The sequence below is a fragment of the Dendrobium catenatum genome, unplaced genomic scaffold (assembly GCF_001605985.2).
Source record: "Dendrobium catenatum unplaced genomic scaffold, ASM160598v2 fragScaff_scaffold_853, whole genome shotgun sequence".
Taxonomy (NCBI): domain Eukaryota; kingdom Viridiplantae; phylum Streptophyta; class Magnoliopsida; order Asparagales; family Orchidaceae; genus Dendrobium; species Dendrobium catenatum.
The window spans coordinates 1453260-1473543 of NW_021319315.1; the positions used below are offsets into that span (position 1 = coordinate 1453260).

Sequence of the window (20284 nt, forward strand, 5' to 3'; positions counted from 1 at the left end):
AAAATTGATTTTTATTTAATATTTTCATTATGCAAAATTGATGCCTATAAGAGATTTTTTTAAAATCAAGTTTTTATAGTTAAAGAGATTAAGTTAAGTATTTGTCTATTTTTTTAAAATTTTCAATAGCCTGAGATGAGTGAGAAAAGGAGTTGAAACTAATCTATATGTTTTTATTTTCTACCTTAAAAAGCACATTAGAGAAGAGAATAGCTATGAGGAAAATGAATATTTAAAATTCAATGGTTTTTTTATTTTTTCTTCTATTTGTGAATTTAAAATTCAAAGGAAAAAAAAAATATATCTAAGATTGTAAAGATTTAAAATTTTTGAATGATATTTGTTCTCTCTATTGGTAGATAGTATTAAAGAAAATTTGAAGGGAATTATTGGTCCTTAAGCTATAGTGAAATTAATAAAAGTTTTGAAAGCACTTAAAGAGTGGTATTTAAACATAAAGAAATCATACAAACCTTTAAAGTTGGATAAATTGAACATAAAAATATCTTCTTTGTTTTTCTATTAACATTTTATGAAATTAGTTAATATTTATTTTAAAATTTTATTTTATAATTTTTTAAGAAAATATAAATAGATAAGAAAATTTAAAAAGACTTGCTTAGGTGGATGAGTGGCTTCATTTTTAGGGACATAATATGAAACGAGTGTATACATGAAAAGGTTGCAGTAGCTTCAATGACATACAAGATTGGAGAGAGTCATCTTAGATGATTTGGTCAATAAAATATTTGCTTTTTGATGATCTAATTAGGAGAATATATGTATTAGATTTAGCTTATATTAAGAAATATAGACGTGGACTTAAAAAGACTTGATTAAAAAGTATTTGAAATATTTTTTTTTATCAAATTTAATGAGAATATAAATCTTAATAGAACACAATGGAGAAAAAAAGTTTCACATAGTCGACCCCATATACTGGAATAAAAGTTTGTTGTTGCTATTGTTGTGCCCTATATTTTAGAAAATATAGCAAATTTTGTTGAGAAAATCAATTAGTTCATTGGTCTTATTGTTAAAATAATTTTAATTTGATCCCAAAGTTTGGAACTTTTTGATTAAATGCCAAATTTTGAAAATTATTTTCTCTTAGTCATCCATTAAATAAGCTTGCCTTTGCCTCTAAGATTGTTTTACTATGAATTGAAATAGGAAAATAATTATCTAAATATATTCTAATAGAAATAAATTAAAATGGGCCTAAAAATTATAAAAATTACTTTTAGGTTTTTGCTTGATAAAAATATTTTATATTACATTAGTTTTAAAATAAATTCAATAATAATTTTTAAACTCATTATTATATAATTTATATTATAATCTTGTGATATATTTTGTATTCATTAAAGTAAGAAACACACCCTAGGCTTATATATATTTTTCTCACCAAACAAAACAAATTAATCATTTAATATGAGTGAGAATAACTTTTTTTCTTCAATTCTCACAATCTAGATTTAAGAGATTTACAACTATTTTATCATGACTTTTATTATCTTTTTTTTATTTTTAAATTAAGAATATTCATTAAATAATTTATTAAAATTTAATTACATTTAATATTTATATTGTCAAACAACCCCTAGGTGTCAAGTTTATAAATTATAAAATTTGAGTGTCATTTATGTAAATCCCCCTTCTTCTTTAAAGCTTCTAACAGTTTTCTCCGCGACCACTTTGATCGCATTTGCTTCGAGGAGGGGGAAAAGAGGAGTCTCGCTTTCTCCTCCTTTTCTCCGATCGCCTAAGCCGCCTCCGTCTCGAGATCTAGTGCTACTTTTATAGTTTAGAATCGACGAGGTGTAGAGTTATTCTTAGTGATGGGGCAGAAGTCGCTGATCTATGGTTTTGTGGCTCGGGGAACGGTGATCTTGGCGGAGTACACGGAGTTCACCGGGAACTTCACTAGTATCGCGGCACAGTGTCTTCAGAAGCTTCCAGCGAGTAACAATAGGTTCACATACAACTGCGACGGTCACACCATCAACTTTCTCGTCGATGATGGATACGGTGAGCCTGATATTGTTTTGTTTTAATCTGTTTTGTAGGTTTGCTTGGGTGATTGGAGGGTTTTTTTTGGATCGATTCGTAGAATTTAAGGAATTGATGTTAGTTTTATTGATTTGCTTTTGTGGAGGTCCGGAAATCCATTGTTTCGTGTTTGTTGTGTGGCTCCACTCTTGTTGGATCTTATTACCGGCGAGAGGAAGGAGTAGGAATGAAAAAGATGAAATGTTTTTCTTATTATTTGTGAATACTCTCTCTTGCATCTATACTAGAAGAGACAAGACATATGCATACAAGTTCCCAGAAATTAGCCAGAAAGATATGGCGACAGGAAACCAAGAAGTAATGTATAGCTGTAGTGATGTGGCCGTCAGGTTCCTTAGCTGATGTGTGGCGGTAATAGACCTGGTTATTTTTTCTGTTAATTATGTGTTGTATTTTATCGCTGCTTTGGTGTCTGATGGATGGGGTTTATGTTATTTGGGGGCTTGGAAAGGTGTCTGTCATTTTATTTTAGAATTGTCCTTTCCACTTAATGGTAGAAATTAAACAATAAGTTGTTCCTTCAGATCTTAGTATCAGATGCATGGCGTATTTCTTTAGCTCAGGATGTTCAAAAATTCATTTGTACATGTAGGTGTGGAACGGAATCTTATGGATTAGTTGAATGCCTTTTTCTATCCTGTTCTGGATATGTGATTTGATCAGATTAGGGATAATATGGGTAACGCATATAGAAAGGTAGGCATGTATTATCATTTATTTTCTTTATATTTTTTTTCTTGGTTCATTCATTCCGGCAGCCTTCTCAAGCTATATGTCTGGTTAATATAAGAAGCTATTTGGATGGCTCAGATGCTATCTTCGTTTATTGGAACAAACAGTTGCAGCTTATAGTTCTCTAATCTTATTTTATTTGAAGTTATTCTCTATTCTCAATTATTGCATATGAGTTGTTTGCCCGTTCTTTATGTGGCGGAATTTGTTGTCGCATTTTCTTCCCGACTTCTTAAAGTGTTTCAATCACGTGAGGCACTCGATCTTGTATTTGTCTGAGTGTCTGACTCTAGCTAGCTTGATTATGTGATTGCTCATTTGTTATGTACTAGCTATAATTTGTGGCCTTGGAAATCTATGAGTAAAACTCTATCCGAAGTTATTAGTTTAAAGGAAAATTATGTGCAAGGGATTCTTATCTAGATTTTGATTTATGAAGTGGACCCAATCATGTTTCTAGTTTCTACATGGTAGAATAGTATTGCTATGATGCCCAACTCAGAGCCCAAAGAAATCCCGGGTCTGTTTGATAGATGACAAGTGATATACATATGCCTTGTGCCATCCAACTAGCCTCACAATTTAATTTATGCTTTGAGTTTGCTAGCTAAGCATTTCTTGTTGGAGAAGATTTTACTCAGTGTCAATCTTATTTGTCTCGATTTAGTAATTCCTTTTTAATTGATTAATAATGTTAAGTACTGTCAAACAACCTGCTCTTGTTGCGCCAGCGTTCTTTCACAGTTATCCTCCACTCTGATTTTTCTCTCTTTATCAATAAATAGATTACCCACGTCATTTTTTTCTATCATTTTGTGTCTTGTTGCTTCAATTTTCTTGCTCCTGCAAAGAATTAGATTATTATTTGATATATTCATGCTGCACCCAAAAAAAAAAACACTGTTCCTGAATGCTGGCAGATGGTGCTCTTACTGCTATGTAGTTTAATCTGCCACTTCTTTGCTTGTGAAATGGTTCTATGTTGCATCATGTCAGTGGAACATCCAAGTTCTTATGCTTTAAGTTTATTGAAAATCTGTTTTTACAACAAGTCTTCTAATCGCCACAATCACACTTGAAATTCAGAAGGTTGGCTTGAGTTTAGGATGTAGCCCTATTAAATGATTTTGCTCATGTAGTATGATTTTTAGGTAAACGAACAGGCACATTTTCTATTCAGTTTTCTGGATAACACTATTCTTCAGCTTATTCTTAAGATGGTCTAGTTTTAACCATAAAAATATTGTAATTGAACCCTATGCCTCAGATTTCTATTGTGATATGTAGTGCTTTGCGTTTGACTTCAATTTTATGGACACTACGTCTGATATTCCAAAAATCAAATGTATATTAAAATTTTCTTAAGATTTTTCTAATGTTAGCATCCCCGAGTCTTCAATATGTTGTCCATAGAAATAAAATGGTTAAGTTATTTGATTACTTTTTATTTTAATGTAGCTAGAACTAATTACTATGTATTTAGTATGCATCTGACTACTTGATGCTTGGAATTGTTTAATAAGAGGATTTTACCTTGAAAAATTATGTCATTATTGCATTTGTTTTTAGGGCGATTTACATACATAATACTAAAATCTATCCTGTTTATTTCTTATATACATAATACTAAAATTTACCTAATTTACTCAGCTACGGCTTCAAATATTTTGACTAAAAAAAACCACTCAACCTTCACCTTTATTAGAGAAAATTAGAGGCAGAACCAAACAAATTTCTTTGTGGAGGTAGAAATTGATGAATTTAAAAATATCATCAATCTTTTTTTATCCAGGTTTGAATTTACATTGGCGGTTTGAAAAAGATGTAAAAGTATTAGTATAAAAAGATATGCTGATAAAAAAATTATAGTTGAGAGCACCTTTGATCATTTCCCAATATGAAAAAAAACTCCTAAGAAAACAGAGAAATACCTAATTTTTTGCTTCAACTTCATCTTCCAAGCACTTGTAATCTTTGCCCAATATGAGAAAGATATTTTGGATTTGAGTGATTTAACTTTCTTTTGTTCAATCAATTCAGATTCACGTCTAACAAACATGAAATAGATCTAACTCTATCATATTATCTGTCAAGTTGTTGAAACACCTTTCTACTAGTTCTATAAATGGAACATTTTCAGAAGCTACATTGCTAAGGCGTTCCTTGTAAGCGATGCGCCATATAACTTGAATACAATGCGAAATAAGTAAGCGCAACTATACTGATGCCCATGTGTAGTTTTAAATAAGCAAGGGTTCCCACATCATGGGTGGATATGGGCAAAGGAACTAGTTCATGAAACTTGAATTTGGATAGGAACTTTGAATATAGGCTCTCTTACAGATAAATTAATAAAATTAAAAAATATTATGATTCATAGGAGGTTAAATATTCTGTGCATTCAGGAAATTAAATGGGTCTGAGAGAAGGCTAAGGAGATTGACAGTTTTTGATTTAAATTATGATATTCAGGTAGGTGTCGTACTAAAAATGATGTATGTGTAATTACATATAAGAGTATGAAGGATAGTGTTGTATAAATTAATCGATTGAAGATAAAATTATGACTTTAAAGATTACTGTTGAGACTACCATTATTAATATTATAAGTGCTTATGCTTTTTAAGTTTGGATATTTGTTCAAAATTAAAATTTTGTGATGACTTAAAAAAATTAATACAACAAATACCTCTTGAAGAAAGAGTTTTTATTGGATGAGGTTTAAATGAAAATGTTGCTATAGTGGTAAAAGATTTTAAAAGTATTCATGGTGGGATTTGGAGCGACTAATAAAGGTGGTAGGGTCATATTAAATTTTGCTTTAGTTTGATTTTATAATTTTTAAAAGCTTATTTAAGAAAAGAGATCAGCATTTCATCATTTCTAAGAATGGAGATAGTAAAACTCGGATTGATTATTTTCTTATAAGAAAAATATTTCATTTAGATTGAAATATTGTAAAATTATTCCGAGTAAAAATTTATATATCTAAGGTTGCTTAATCAGACATAAAAAGACCCGTAAGGAGCTTAAGAAAACAATATAAAAGGGCTCGTAAGGAGTCTAAAAAATCAATATGCGATTCAAAGAATTTAACTTTTAATTATTTTATATAATAGATCAGATACTAAGGAGAAGAAAAGTTTTATGTATAAGTTTGACAAGTAAAGATATGGAAGAAATAAGAATTTAGTTAAGTACATTAAGAATGAATACTAAAAAGCGTTTTTATTAGAAGAGGATATTCAACATAGGTGGATGAGATATTTTAATAAGTTTTTCAATGAAGATTGTGAGAATGTGATTGACTTTAATGACCTTAGTACCCTAAAAGAAAATATAGACTTTTGTTTTTATCGTTGTATTAGTAAAATAGAAGTTAGAGAGGCTTTAAAGAAAATAAATTATGAAAAAATTATTGGACTTGATGATATTTCAATATAGGTGTGTAAATGTTTTGCAGATGAAGGAATTTCATTGCTTATGAACTTTTTAATATTATTTTAAATACTAAAAAGATGTCAGATGAGTGAAAAAGGAGTGTGTTGATTCGTATTTTTAAGAATAAAAGTGATGCACAAGAATGTGCAAATGACAATCCATTTTTCAGTCTATTGCTTCAATGACAGCTTTTGTCATTCCACCTTGAGGACAAGATGGCACTTTGGGAGGGGAGTACTGATGGACCGGTCGATTTGATTGGGAGGGAATTAGGAAGTTTACTAATCAAGAGGGAATTATTTAGGAAGATTTTTAATCAAAGATGAATTGTTTAGGAAAGTTTTAATTATAATTGGTAGGGAATTATTTAGGGTAGGAGATCTAATTTTAATTCAAATATGAGAGGGAATTATTTAGGGAAAGAGGACTGATTTGGGAGGGAATTAGGGGAGCCTATTTAAGGCTAACAATTGGGTGATTTCAGATTATGTTGTATTTTGTTAAATTTAGATTCTTCTTAGGTTGAGTGGGCTCTAGCCGACGGCTAGAGATTTGGGAGAGTCTGATCTTCCTCTCCAAATTAAAGATCCACTTGTATCTTGCTATTTCCTTCATAAATCTTTCAATAAAAAGTGTCTTGAGTGTTTCTATTCCTAGTTTTTCTTGTTGTATGTTCGTTGGTTTTGCTGAAATCAAATTTTAGCCTAGGTTTTCTAAATTTTTGCATCCACTTCCTATCAGATTATTCTTTAATCTATTTGTTTCTAATTTTACTAAAATTCATCTTAATATTCTTACTTATGCTACACTCTACTTATATAGCACAAAATATTTTACTATCAATACAACATTATCAGTCTAATTTTAATTTTATAAAATTTATTTTTAAGCTTTCATGATATACACTTTTCACATAATATTCTAGAAGCTATTTTTCATTTGAACTACCCAGACTTAACTCTAGAAGCTATATCTTCATTTTTTTTAGAATTGATCCAATATATTTAAACCTATCAAATCTATGTATAATTTTATTCTCTAATATTATGAATTTATATTTGTTAATGTCACACTCCTAAAATTGCATGTGATGTACAAAATCTTTGTCATATTAATTCCATGTCATTTATCTTCTAAATATTTTTTTTCGTTGTTCCATAGAATATACTATTGAAGAGAATTAAGTCATCTATGGAAAACATACATCAAGGCACCTCATCCTAAAAATTCAACTTCTATAATTCAGTTAAGCTATCAAAAGTTTATGAATATTAACTTTGGAGGATAAAAAATAATTCTTGGAAAATGACAAAGAGCAAACAAATTACCTTTCGAGATGATAAACTATAGAGTTTCTAAAGGAGTCATATATGATGCCACAAAAAAAAAGTTATATTAGGTAAGCATCACACCTGAGTTCTCGATTTCAAGAAATTGTGGACAGGAGGTTGGTGCAGGTCTGATGAAAAAATAGAGTTATCGGAGGAGAGAATGGCTAGGGAATTGAAAGGGACGGGACTGCTTGAGGATGGTGAAAGAACCTTGGAAATTATTGAACTGACTTGTATTTAACTTGGCTGGAGGATATTCAGCACAGCATTGCAAATTCTATACAGTGACGTAAATGGTATCATGTCGATAGATCCCATTGCTTCTCAGTGATTTTTATTGTTGACGAAGAACTCCATGTTGCTCTGTTACAGATGCAACTCTTTTGTGCGTTATTCAATGCTGAGGTAGTTCCTGTTTACTTCTGTAAGTCAAGCATGTCTGCCCATTACTGCAGGAATTTTCAATTGACTGTGAAATTCATTTGCAGTTGTTTGTGGATGAGTTTTAGACCAATCTTTGCTTCATATATTGGCTCTTTCATTATATGTTCTGTTTGACAAAAACTACTATATGGTGTTGTCTGTCCTACCCAATCACCATCACCACCATCACCACCACCTCATGTATCTCTCTTCCTACCTGTCATTATGTCTTTTTTTAAAATTTGCTCCTTTAAATGGAGTGTTACAATTCTGCTGTTGTGAAGGTGTTAGACCGGTCCATCCGGTGCACACAGGACCGGCCCAGCGCAACAGAGGCAGAATTTCTCCATCTCCTGTGCATGTCGCGAGATCAATGGGAGCTTTTTTGGAGGTTTTTTGAGGGAATTGGGCGGGAAATTTGAATGTAGGGACTGTTTAGGGATTTCCTTTTGATTTGTATGCATTAAATAGTTTGTTTCCTAGGGTTAGGGCATCTTGAATTTGGCTGAAATTTGAGATCACTTATATCTAGGTTTTCTTTGGGCTCTAGCGTCATCTAAAGATTTGAGAGAGATCGATCCTTCTCTCGAATAGAGGATCAATTGTATATTGCTACTTTTCTTTGTCCTCTAGTGAATTTCAAGTGATTTTCTCATATGTTACTATAGTTTTCACAAAACCTGCACCATAGCTATTTTTTTTTTCTGAAATCGAACAGTTTTCTGGATTTATAGTAGTTGTTTCCTATTAGAAGGCTATTTGTTTAGCTTTTTGAAGGATCAAGAAGATTAGACATCTTTAGAGTATGTGTGAACTCCCAAAAAAAGAGAGGAGATATGAGAAAAAGGGGATAACTAGAATTTTCTTCCATGATCTTTTTGTTTACAACTAGAGAGGTGCTTATAATGTTTAGGTAGATCAACAAGCTACTACATACCTGGTCTGCCTAAAACAAATGAAAGAAAAATATCATACTAGTATTTTCTTACACATGTGGACCCATATTATTTATGTTGCCAAAATAATTTTGTTGTCGTGTGGCATATGTTTATTCTTTCTTCTTTGGTAGGCTTTTGTATTTGTTGATTGTTCTGTCTTGTTTGTAGCCCATTATGCATTTTTGGATTGTACAATTTTCGAATCTAGAATAATATGCCAGTATTTAACACGCCCATCTGCCTATAAAATAACATTGCCCTCAAGGTTGAGAGAAAGAAAAGCGAAAGTGAGTGCTGAAAAACTCTCATGTGACATCATTGAATAAATTTAATTTATATTGTAACAGGACCTGTTGGTGGAGTTGACCCTGACTTGTATAATATGTGAAGCAAGAATAGCATAATGTAGAAGGGGTTGGTTGTTATTACTAAAATTTGGTAGTGGTGAAGGGGTTATGGAGGGAGGGGAGCCTTTAAATGGTTTCTGAAGAGAGATATGAAAAACCAGATGATTATTGTCGGGAGGTAGTTGTTGGTGATAGGCTACTGGGCTAAGCATGTTTTGAATTGTAAAAGGGCCAAAATATCTCTTAGCGAGTTTAGAATGATATGGTTAATGATAGAATTTTATTGAAATTGTTGTAATTTGATGCCGATCCCACATAATGGGATATAGGCTTGATGATGTGGTTGTAATTTAATTATAACTAAATCACTTATTGAAAAGTGCAAATTCTTGTAGTTGTGGTCGACCATAGTTTTCATTTGATTTTGTGCTTGTAGTAAGTTTTTTCATAGAGTTTGGAGAAGGTTCCCTATCTGCTAAATGAGTATCAATAGTGGGGTGGTTTGAGGTTCCATGAAGATAAGAAGGAATGGAAGGGGGAAGTCGGCCATAAATAGCTTGAAATGGAGACATTTTAATGGATGTATGATAGGATGTATTATAGCACAATTTTGCCCAATAAAGAAAAGAATATCATAACTTAGTTAGGTGTATATGATGTATAAGCACGGAGATACTAAACAGTGATTGAGAACTTTTGTTTGGCCATCTGTTTGTGAGTGATAAGAAGAGCTAAAATATAGTGTGGTACCACTTAAACTGAACAGTTGTCGCCAAAAGTTACTTAAAAATATGCTATCTTGATCAGATATGAAGGGTTTGGGAAAACCATGTAAGCGGACAATCATATGAGTAAAAAGATTAGCAACTTTAGAAGTAGAATATTGGACAGTATGGAATCAAAATGGGAAAACTTGGATAAACGATCAACGACTACCAAAATAATAGTATAACCTTTAAAATTACGTAGACCATTGATGTAGTCCATAGATAAGTTTTCCCATATTTGCAAAGGTATTGGTATAGGAGATAAAAGGCATGCCAGATGAAGAGCAGCCTATTTGATTTCTTTATAAATAAGATATTTACTAACAAAATCAGTACCGTCTTGATAAAGCCCAAACTAATAAAAAATAGTCGAAATTCATTTGATTGTCTTAAGAATGCTTTGATGACCCGCAAGAGGTGAGGAATGAAATCTGTGAGGATTTGGTGTTTGAGGGATTAATCTTTTGAGAGGTAAATACGACTTTTATAGTAAATAATAGGATCACGAAATTGATGAAGTGTATTAGAGAGTGCCGTTATTAAGGTGAGAAGCAATATGAAGAATATCTGGATAGTGAAGTGATTTATTTTTAATATCATTAATTAGAGAAAGAGAAAGTATAGTTAAGGTTAGTAAGGAAGAAGAAGTTAAAGGGTTTTCTGGTTGTCTAGATAAGGAGTTGGTGACGATTTTTTTTTTTTGGCTTATATTCAATAAAAAAATTAATCCTAAAAGCTTGCAATGATGTTATTGTTGATCATGTGTTTGGATTACCTGAGTTTGAAGTTCGCGTAAACGTTGATGATCGATGCGAATAATAAATTTATTTCCTATCATATACTATCGTCTTTTGGAAACAACTTCAGTAATAACATATAATTCTTTTTTATAAGTCAATGACATCGAGATTTTTGTGCATAATCTTTTGCTAAAAAAGAAATGGGAATATGGGATGATTATGTTTTAAAAGAACCGCAACAATGCCCATGTTGGAAGCATCTCTTTTAGGAATGAAAGTTTTTGTGAAATCAAATAAGGCTAAGACTCGTGCAGTTGTCATAGCTAATTTGAAAATTTGAAAAACAATTAAGTTTGTGTCGTCCTGTTTGAAGGAATCTTTTTAGAGAAGTTTGGTTAATGAAGTGGCTATAGAAGCATAATGGGATATCAATCGTCGATAAAAGCCCGTGAAATTTAAGAATGAACGTAGTTGGCATAAAGAGGATGAAACTGGTCAATTTGTTATAGTTGTAATTTTAGTAGGGTCGGGTTGGACAGTTCCTGGGGAGACATTATGACTCAGGTATTCGATGGAAGATTGACAAAATCGACATTTATTAAGTTTTATAAAAAGATGATGTGTTTATAAGCATTGAAAAGCCAGAGTAAGGTGATCAACATGGAGTTTGAGTGTGGGTTTGTATATCAAGACGTTGTCAAAGAAGATTGTAACAAATTTGTGAAGGAATGGACAGAAGATTTGATTCATTTAATGCTTGAAATGTCGGCGGAGCATTTGTTAGCCCAAATGACATAATAACAAATTCGTAATGTCCCTCATGAGTTTGAAAAACAATTTTATGAATGTCATGATGATGCATTCGAACTTGATGATAGCCTGAACGTAGATCTAGTTTAGTAAATATAATCACTCCATGAAGTTCATTTATGGTAGAAATAGGGAATTTATCTTTATAGTAAGGACATTAAGAGCTCTATAATCAATGCAAAAAGCGAAGTATCATGGACTATAAAAAGGGCTATGGATATGATGAATAATTCTGGCATGAAGCATTTCAAAGACTAATTGCTCTATTGCATTTTTTTGGAAATGTGGATAACGGTAAGGCCGGATGTTAACAGGTTTAGCTAATGGAGGAAGGTGAATACAATGATTAATAGTGCGAGGTGTTGGTAGGCCTTGTGGAATTTGAAATAAGTGTTGGAATTGTTTGAGGAGATTAGAGATGGAAAGGGGTAATGGAGTTTTGAGTTTATATATGAAGTCAGTTAATAAGTTTGTAGGGGAAAAAGAAATTGGATTTATGATGTGTGATTGAATAGCGAAAAGTTGAATGGGAAATGATTGCACAAAGCTGGTTAAAAGGAAATAGGATAACATTGTAATTGTGGTTCACCTGTTAGTGTAATATGCATATATGATTATGGAATCGCATGGTAATGTTTTGATAATCGTGTAAAACATGTCCTAAAGATTGTAGCCATTGCATGCCAAGAACAATATCAACGCCATGAATGAATAGAACGAATATATCTATACCGATCCGATAGCCTTGAATGGTAATATTTACTGTGGACATTTAGAATTACAAGCTAATAAGTTGTCATTGCCCACATAAATGATAAATTGTTTAATAGGTTCAGGATGAAGAGATAATTTGGTGATAAGGTATTCTTGAATGAAATTATGACTGCTACCACTATCAATTAATATGTGCATATTATAATATTAATAGAGCCGGTTAATCAGAAAGAACGAGGGTTGAACTCCGCAGATTAAGCATGAGACTGGTTTCGGGTTGAGCATTTGGATTTTCCTCACTGATAGAATAGAGGAAAGAGTCATCCACTTATTCTGAGTTATCGTTGTCGAATAAGAGAATTTTTTTGAGCAATGATGTTGGGGGCCAAATTTTGCGTTATAGTGAAAACATAGACCTTTTCACAGCGCAATTGAATTTCACATGGTGAAAGTTTTCGGATTGAAAGATTTGGAGACTTAGAAATAATTGGGATAGACGAGTGAAGAGGGAGGCGAGAAATGTGAGGTGATGTATAGGTTGATTTGATGCTATTATGTAAAGAATTAGGAGTAATATTGTTGAAAGGAAGATGGTATGATTTTTTAGTATGATGAGTAAGGAGTAGAAAAAGATCTTAGATTTTTGCAATGTGAAGAAGTGCTAATTCCAAATAGTTGTTGTAAGAAAAAAATCTTAGATTTTTGCAATGTGAAGAAGTGCTAATAGAATTTTGTTGAGTTAGTTTAAAAAGATTCTCATGTAAATCTTCATACATAGAGATACCAAATAGTTGTTGTAAGGAAATGATAAAGTTGGGCCAAGAGAATAATTGGCCCTTCATACACAACCATTGGTACCAAGTAGCTGCCGGACCTTCTAAGTGAAAAGATGTGATGCTAATATGATGGCATTCAGGAGTATTATGAAAATCAAAATATTCTTGTTCCTTAAAGATTCAAGTTTCTAGATATGTCCTATTAAAATGAGGAAGTTCACTTTTCATGGTTTTAAGAAAAGAAAAATTCGTAGGAGGTGGAGATGGGTTATGAGAAGGGATTTGGTTGCTCGATCCCAGAATGCTAGATGAAGATCTAGCTAGAATCTTGATGGGGTGAGGAGAGAGGTCGATCAAACATATGGTGTTTAGGTATTTGTCAACAAAGTCCATGAAAACATGAAATTGTTGGAGAGTCATCCCAATGGATGCAAATTGGAGGCCAACTTGTTGGAGTGAATTTTCGATTTTTAAAATTGTATTTCTTGGTTGGATTGCATGGTGCATAGGGCTTCAGCTAGATCAACGTTTTTCATTGTGTAAAATTGATGGAGGAAGAGAAAAAGATGGTGCCCAAAATCCTGCAATCATGAAAAGATAGAAAAACAAGTAGAAAAATGAATTTGGAAAAGAAATAAGAAGAATAAAAATTAACTAAGACTTTATTTGGGATGACTTTCTTATTGCTTTCTAGAGCAGTTTTTAGTACAAAAATTTCTTAAACTAAGAAATTGTACTAAAAAGTTACTTCAGAAAGCAGTTAGAAAGCCATCCCAAATGAAGCCTAAAAGAAAAACAGAGAACTTGACGTTAACTACCGAATAGCAGCAATGGACTGAATAGGTTCAGTTGGCCAAACAATGACTATCGGTGTTGTTGATTGGTTGAAACAGGTTGATGATTGAATGGGAACACAAAACAGCTGTAAGAAGCTGGTTCTTGTCAAAATACTGCAGGAATTATGGTTGAAATCAGAGTTTGTTTTATTTTGAAAGTAGTAGTTGTCCTCTAGTGGTAGCTGTGCTTGAAACAACGGCTATAAGAAGTGGAAAACTGCTGTTCTTGAAGTTTTAGGATCGGAAAGAAGAGCTGGAGACACTGCAGGACAGAATGCTGTCACCCAAAAATCTGTCCAATCCTCGCGGAAGAAGTGCGACCGGAAGGATTTGCGGTTTTGACTGGAAGAAGGAGATGTGCGGTTGTGACTGGAAGGCTGCGGTATGGAGTTTTGTGGATTGAAGCTTGCGGCAGAGGATAGCTGAAAGGCTGCAGCTGAGTGGAGGAGGAGAGCTGATCGGCTAGAAGAGAATAGGGAATGTGAGTTTAGTGCAATTAGAGCGTCATTTGTTAAGTTTCTTGAAGGATCAAGAAGATTAGGCACCTTTATAGTAGTTGTGAACTTTCAAAAGAAATAGAAGATATTTGAGAAGAAAGGAGAAACCAAAAATTTTATTCCATAATCCTTTTGTTTACATCTAGAGAGATATTTATAATGTTTAGGTAGATCAACAAGCTACTACAAACCTGTTCTACCTAAAACAAATAAAAGACAAATATTAGACTAGTCACTAGTGCTTTCTCACACATGTGGACCCATATTATTTATGTTGCCAAAATAATGTTGTCATGTGACATATGTTTATTCCTTCTTCTTTGGTAGACTTTTGTAATTGTTTGTTGTTTTGTCTTATTTGTAACCCATTTTGCATATTTGGATTGGACAAATTTTGGATCCAGAATAATATGCTGATGTTTAACTCTATTCAAGAAATCAAGATTGTAATGTTCATTATGACCACATAAATAAGCTTGTATGTTCATATCTTTTGGAAGTGCTTAGATTCTTGAAAATTGAAAAGTGATTCTTATGATCGTCTCTGCTTTATTAATCTGGATTAACAGTTGTTTTTATTGATGAATTATTCTTAAATAATTCTTGAACTTTCTACCGTTTTTAGTTAGATAATGCTTCATCTTTCCCGTCATTGATTTTACCAGCATAAATGTATTTGTAGCTGAGCAATGTAGAAGAAATTTCCATTATCAAAAGGGTGTAACTTTATCCCCCTGTTGCTTTTGCAGCGTATTGTGTAGTTGCAGCTGAATCAGTCGGCAGACAAATTCCCATGGCTTTCCTGGAAAGAGTCAAAGAAGATTTCGCCAAGAGATATGGGGGAGGAAAAGCTGCAACTGCTGCTGCCAATGGTCTCAGCCGGGAATTTGGGTATTTGCTTTAATTGCATGGTTAAATTCGTGTATTTGCTACTGCGTGATTGGTAATACCTTTGTGAAAACCATCTAAAACTCAGTTCTACTTAAATTTCAGTCCAAAGCTGAAGGAGCATATGCAGTATTGTGCCGACCACCCAGAGGAGATTAGCAAACTTGCTAAAGTAAAAGCTCAGGTATCAGAAGTTAAAGGAGTCATGATGGAGAATATAGAAAAGGTAAGCTTTCTGCTTCAAATGTGCGTACATCGAGCTGCTAATAGTCACATTTGTTGATGTTGGACTTTCTATTGCTGTTCCTTTTTTTTTTTTGGTCTTTTGATTACTCCATATTCCAACTACGCAAAGAACTCTGCTTTGTAGGTTCTGGATCGCGGAGAGAAAATTGAGCTCCTTGTTGACAAGACTGAAAATCTTCGCTCCCAGGTAAGTTCTTTACGTACATATCGTTTTTAGCAATTATTGCAAGACCATTTTCCCAAGTCTCTCTCTCTCTCTCTTTTTTATTTTTGCTGTTGTAGGCGCAAGATTTCAGGCAGCAGGGAACGAAGATAAGGAGGAAGATGTGGTTGCAGAACATGAAGGTTAAGCTTATTGTTTTAGGTATCATCATCGCCCTAATACTCATCATCGTCCTTTCCGTTTGCCATGGCTTCAAATGCTAGTGTGGATAGGTTTATTAAAGAAAGGCAACACATCTTCCATGCTTGGCTAGTGCATTTCTTCAACTTGTTTTTCCAGTATGGGTATATTCTTTTGATGATTTCTGATGTTGATTGGGTTGTCTTGTCTTATCTTGTCTGTCAAACTTCTTGGATCAATGCTTTGCGTGTATAGAGTTGTTACTTAGATTCTTTATTGCTATTGTAGTAGAACTAGCTGATGATTCCATGCAGATTTAGAGATCTAACTATGCTTTTTACTCTGCTCAATACGTATTGACTTGCATCTCGAGCCCGAGTTCCAGGTTTACTTTCAAGTAGCTAAATATCAGGTTAGTTGGTCCCTGGATTGTGCAAATCTTTGGTATTTGAGAGTTTCTGAACTTGAAAACATATTTATGGTATTTTATTTAAACAGAAGGTGATTAACCCAAGAAAAAGTTATAAATTTAATTAATTTATGGGCTATTTGCTTCAATATTATAGATGTCTGTATTATTAAGATGCTAAGAAGCGAGTCTTATTAGATTTTGGTGTTGTCACTTGAACATTGTGTTTTATTTAGGCTCTGTTTGGGACGGCTTTTTTACTGCTTCTTAAAGCAGTATTTTAGTTCAAAAATTAAAATTTTTATACTAGAATGATGTTTTAAGAAGCGATAAGAAAGCCGCCCCGAACGAAGCCTCAGTTTTCTATTTAAATAATCATTAGTTTTAGAATTACACATTGAAATATTGTAATATATTAATATTAGTCTTTAGATGTCATTAAATTAGGATATAAATTTTATTTATAAATTAAAAAAATAATCAAAATAGTCCTCAACTATATTAAAGGATCATTTTTATCCCTCAAGTCTTTTAAAAGGAATCAAAATTGTCCCATGGTGGAACTTTGTTGATACAATTTTATGTTCAAAGTAAATTCTATAATTTTTAAGTTCATCTAGATAAATTTCTATAAGAATTTCTTGATTCTATTTTTTCATTTCTCATAGAAATTTCTCAAGGAAGTTTTATATTCGTTTATTTGTATACAGTTTTATATATTTTTTTAATACAAGTTTGTATTAATGATATTTATTATATGAATAGAGATTTATGAATACTTATGCTACTGTAGGAATGATCAAAGATGAGCATTTTTTTTTTAATTTTTGTAACAAAGAATCCCTTGTAGGATTTCTGTCCAAGATAGAAATTTATTCTACTAAGCTGCATTCAAATTTTTATGATAAGTAGGTCATTCTCATTATAAGAGGGGTGATAGCAAACGAGAGATAAGCGCAAGATGTTGGTTGCTGACTTACATCAAAGGTTTATAACATGAAAAGTTGGGTAATTGCAGATATTTGACTTATTTATTCTCCTGATAGGAAGCAAGAACTGTCGATTTGGAAGACCAGCATCAGATGTTGGTGGCTAACTGATGGTGTTTATCGATTGATGTTAGGTGATGGTGTGCATTTTACTTATTCATTCTTTTGATAACAAGGGGATCAGGAATACATAGTATTTATTATTGGTCGACAATTATTTACTGTTAGTTGGTGTTGGGTAATAGTTGATGTAGAATGTTAGAAGTTGGATGACTATAGGCCACCGATTTGTTCGTTATCTTGATAGGAGGGGAGACTGGATGATCGAAAGATGAATGTCGAAAGCCGGTGGTTAACAAATGTTGGATTTCAGAATTAATGAACTTCAATTGTCAGTCACGATCAGATGATGGTTGACAAGGAATGTTAGAAATTAGGAGATGATCAATTGTCAACTTGAGTCATTTTCTTAATGAGGGGAGGCCAAATATTGGTAGGCCCACGGATACCAATTGTTGGTAGGCATTGAGCGACAATCAACATGGAACATTGCAAGTTAAACAATGATGGACACTTAACTTGATGGATGATTAAGAAGATGGATGTTAATTTTTTTTTTTAAACGCCAAATTTATTGAACCAGAAAGATTACAAAAAGAAGACCCTAGAAAGGGCCACATCAGAGGCTTACAATCAAAAAAGCAAAAGGGCCCACCAGAATAAAAGGTTGATACCAACGGACTCAGACCAGCATCGGGTTGCAAGGGCGTGACCATCCACTGGTAAAAAAATAAAATCGAAGGGCCCACCAGGTTGCCAACTAACCCTGGCCGTCCACAACGCTTGCAGCCTCGCCGCTTCCTCATCGTCCAAATCGAACCAATTAACCGGCCAACCCATCAACCACAAATGCAAAAACATTGTAGCAACCGAAACCACACTAAATAGCAAATAAAACAGAAACATTGCAGCAACCAACAAACACTCAACGACCACGCCTGCCCCTCCCATGAGAAGATGGATGTTACTTGTTAAAGGTTGTTGATGCATAATGATTAACTAGAAACATTTGAAATTGGGTGGCAGTGGCAATTAGCTTCGAGTGACAAACAATGATGGGTGTCACTGTCTATCAACTATTGGTATTAAGAGATAGGTAGCAATGATAAACGATCATCAATACGATAAACAATCAACGATATGGCTAACAATCGATATTGGACTTTGGACAATAATAGAAGTTAGTAAATGGTTGGTGTTATGCAAAGGATGCGTGTGAGTGTCAGGTGATGATCGAGAAATTATTTTGTGCGGACGCCGAAAGTTGTCCAGAGATCAATCAGAATGCGTCACGTCACTCCTTGCCCGGCTCAGTACTGCTGACGTGGCGCATTCTGGTTGGTCTCCGAACGGTAAACTGCGTTCGGCGTACACAATAATTTCTTCAGGTGTTGGGTGATATTTTGGTAGTGACGAATTGTATTAGAGCTTTGAAATTTTATTTGAATCTCAACTTTATCTTTGCTCGAAATTCCTCCTCTCATTGTATAGAAATATGACCTATTTGTGCATTTCAGAAGTGATGTTTTGATCATTTTTTCAAGAATTTTGGACACTTGTGAAAGATCTTAATAGGTCTCATAAATTTTTTTAACATTTGAGTGCCTTAAAAAATTCGAAATTGCGTGATCGTGGATTCATCATATTTATCTCATTAGGATTTTCATTTCAATTATAAACGTAAAAAATTGGGAGGTTATTTAACCCTTTAAATTGCCTCAAGTGATTTCCATTTATGGCTCTTAAGTGATTTATTTAGACTCACTTAGACTCAAATTTGGGCATTCTTGATCTTGGATTCATCATATTTATCTCCTTCACCTAATTAAATTAATCAACGATTCTCTTTTATAAATTTGTCCATTAAAAAACTCATTTTTCAGTTCAAAATACGATAACAGTCACATCAAAGAGTAATTTATCTTCAACCCAACTTCATTTTTAACACTAAAAAAGAATATTATGTGTTATTCTTTCTCATTTATTAAAACCTTAAATATTATATAATAAAAAATTATAACTTTGTTGATTTATTCATTTACAAATTAAGATTTTTTCTTAAATTACTTGACCAAATTATTGATATGGTTATACAAGTTTCTCCAAAAATACATTTGCCTTATTCATTAGAGATTAAGTTTCTACACACAATTTCCGATAGAATTGTTGCTTCTCTGTTCTATCGGATAGGCAAATTCATCATCTTCTTCCTTCTTATATCATGTTTTTTCAACCAAAAAAAAAAAAAAAGCATTTGTGAATAGTGCGATGTCAATATTGGAGTCTCACTGTTCACGTCACAAAATTGCCGGTGAAATTAGCGTTTGAATGGAGCAGATGGTGAATGACAAACACCTGTTTCGCGTTCGATTGGAGATGGCCGAAGCCCGTCAGATAATTTCATATTTTTTTCTATAAACCTTTTTTTAAGAAAAAATTGGAATGGTTGATAATTTAGATTAAATTGTGTGATTGTTGTTGGAAAATTTGTTGGGTCAAATCTCAAATAGTCTATTTTTTGCCTAAAAATTTTGGGTTTGGTAGCGTTAGACACATTGCTTCGTGATATTTCTATCTCCATATCTTCTTAGAGTTTTGACTTCGGAGCTTTATTTTATATTATAGATCCTAGGTGAGAGTCAGCATGATTCTCTTCTGTGATGCCTAAAGCATCTTTTTAATCCACTTAGGCAACTTTCTTCTCCGTTGGAAGAGGTTAAATTGAGGAACCCTAGGACCATTTGAACTTCGACTGAGAGATAATTAATTCTTTTTAAATTTTTATTATATACATTACACTTTGATAAATTGATAATTTGATTAAGATCCCATTATACAGCTCATTTTGATATGTTGGTTGAGAGTTTTGACTACCAACCAAAAGATTTTAAATTTGAGTATGAGCAGTGGCTGAACCAGCCATA

The 20284-nt window shown here is 32.9% G+C and overlaps 1 protein-coding gene across 1 annotated transcript; it reads left to right on the forward strand.

Moving 5' to 3' along the window:
- The first annotated feature begins 1841 nt into the window (after positions 1-1841).
- Positions 1842-16254, forward strand: LOC110094351 (putative vesicle-associated membrane protein 726). Its single transcript, XM_020819570.2, has 5 exons — positions 1842-2031; positions 15175-15316; positions 15419-15539; positions 15684-15746; positions 15842-16254. The coding sequence occupies exons 1-5, from the start codon at positions 1842-1844 to the stop codon at positions 15983-15985; spliced, it is 660 nt and encodes a 219-aa protein (XP_020675229.1). The 3' UTR covers positions 15986-16254.
- The last annotated feature ends 4030 nt before the right edge of the window (positions 16255-20284 follow it).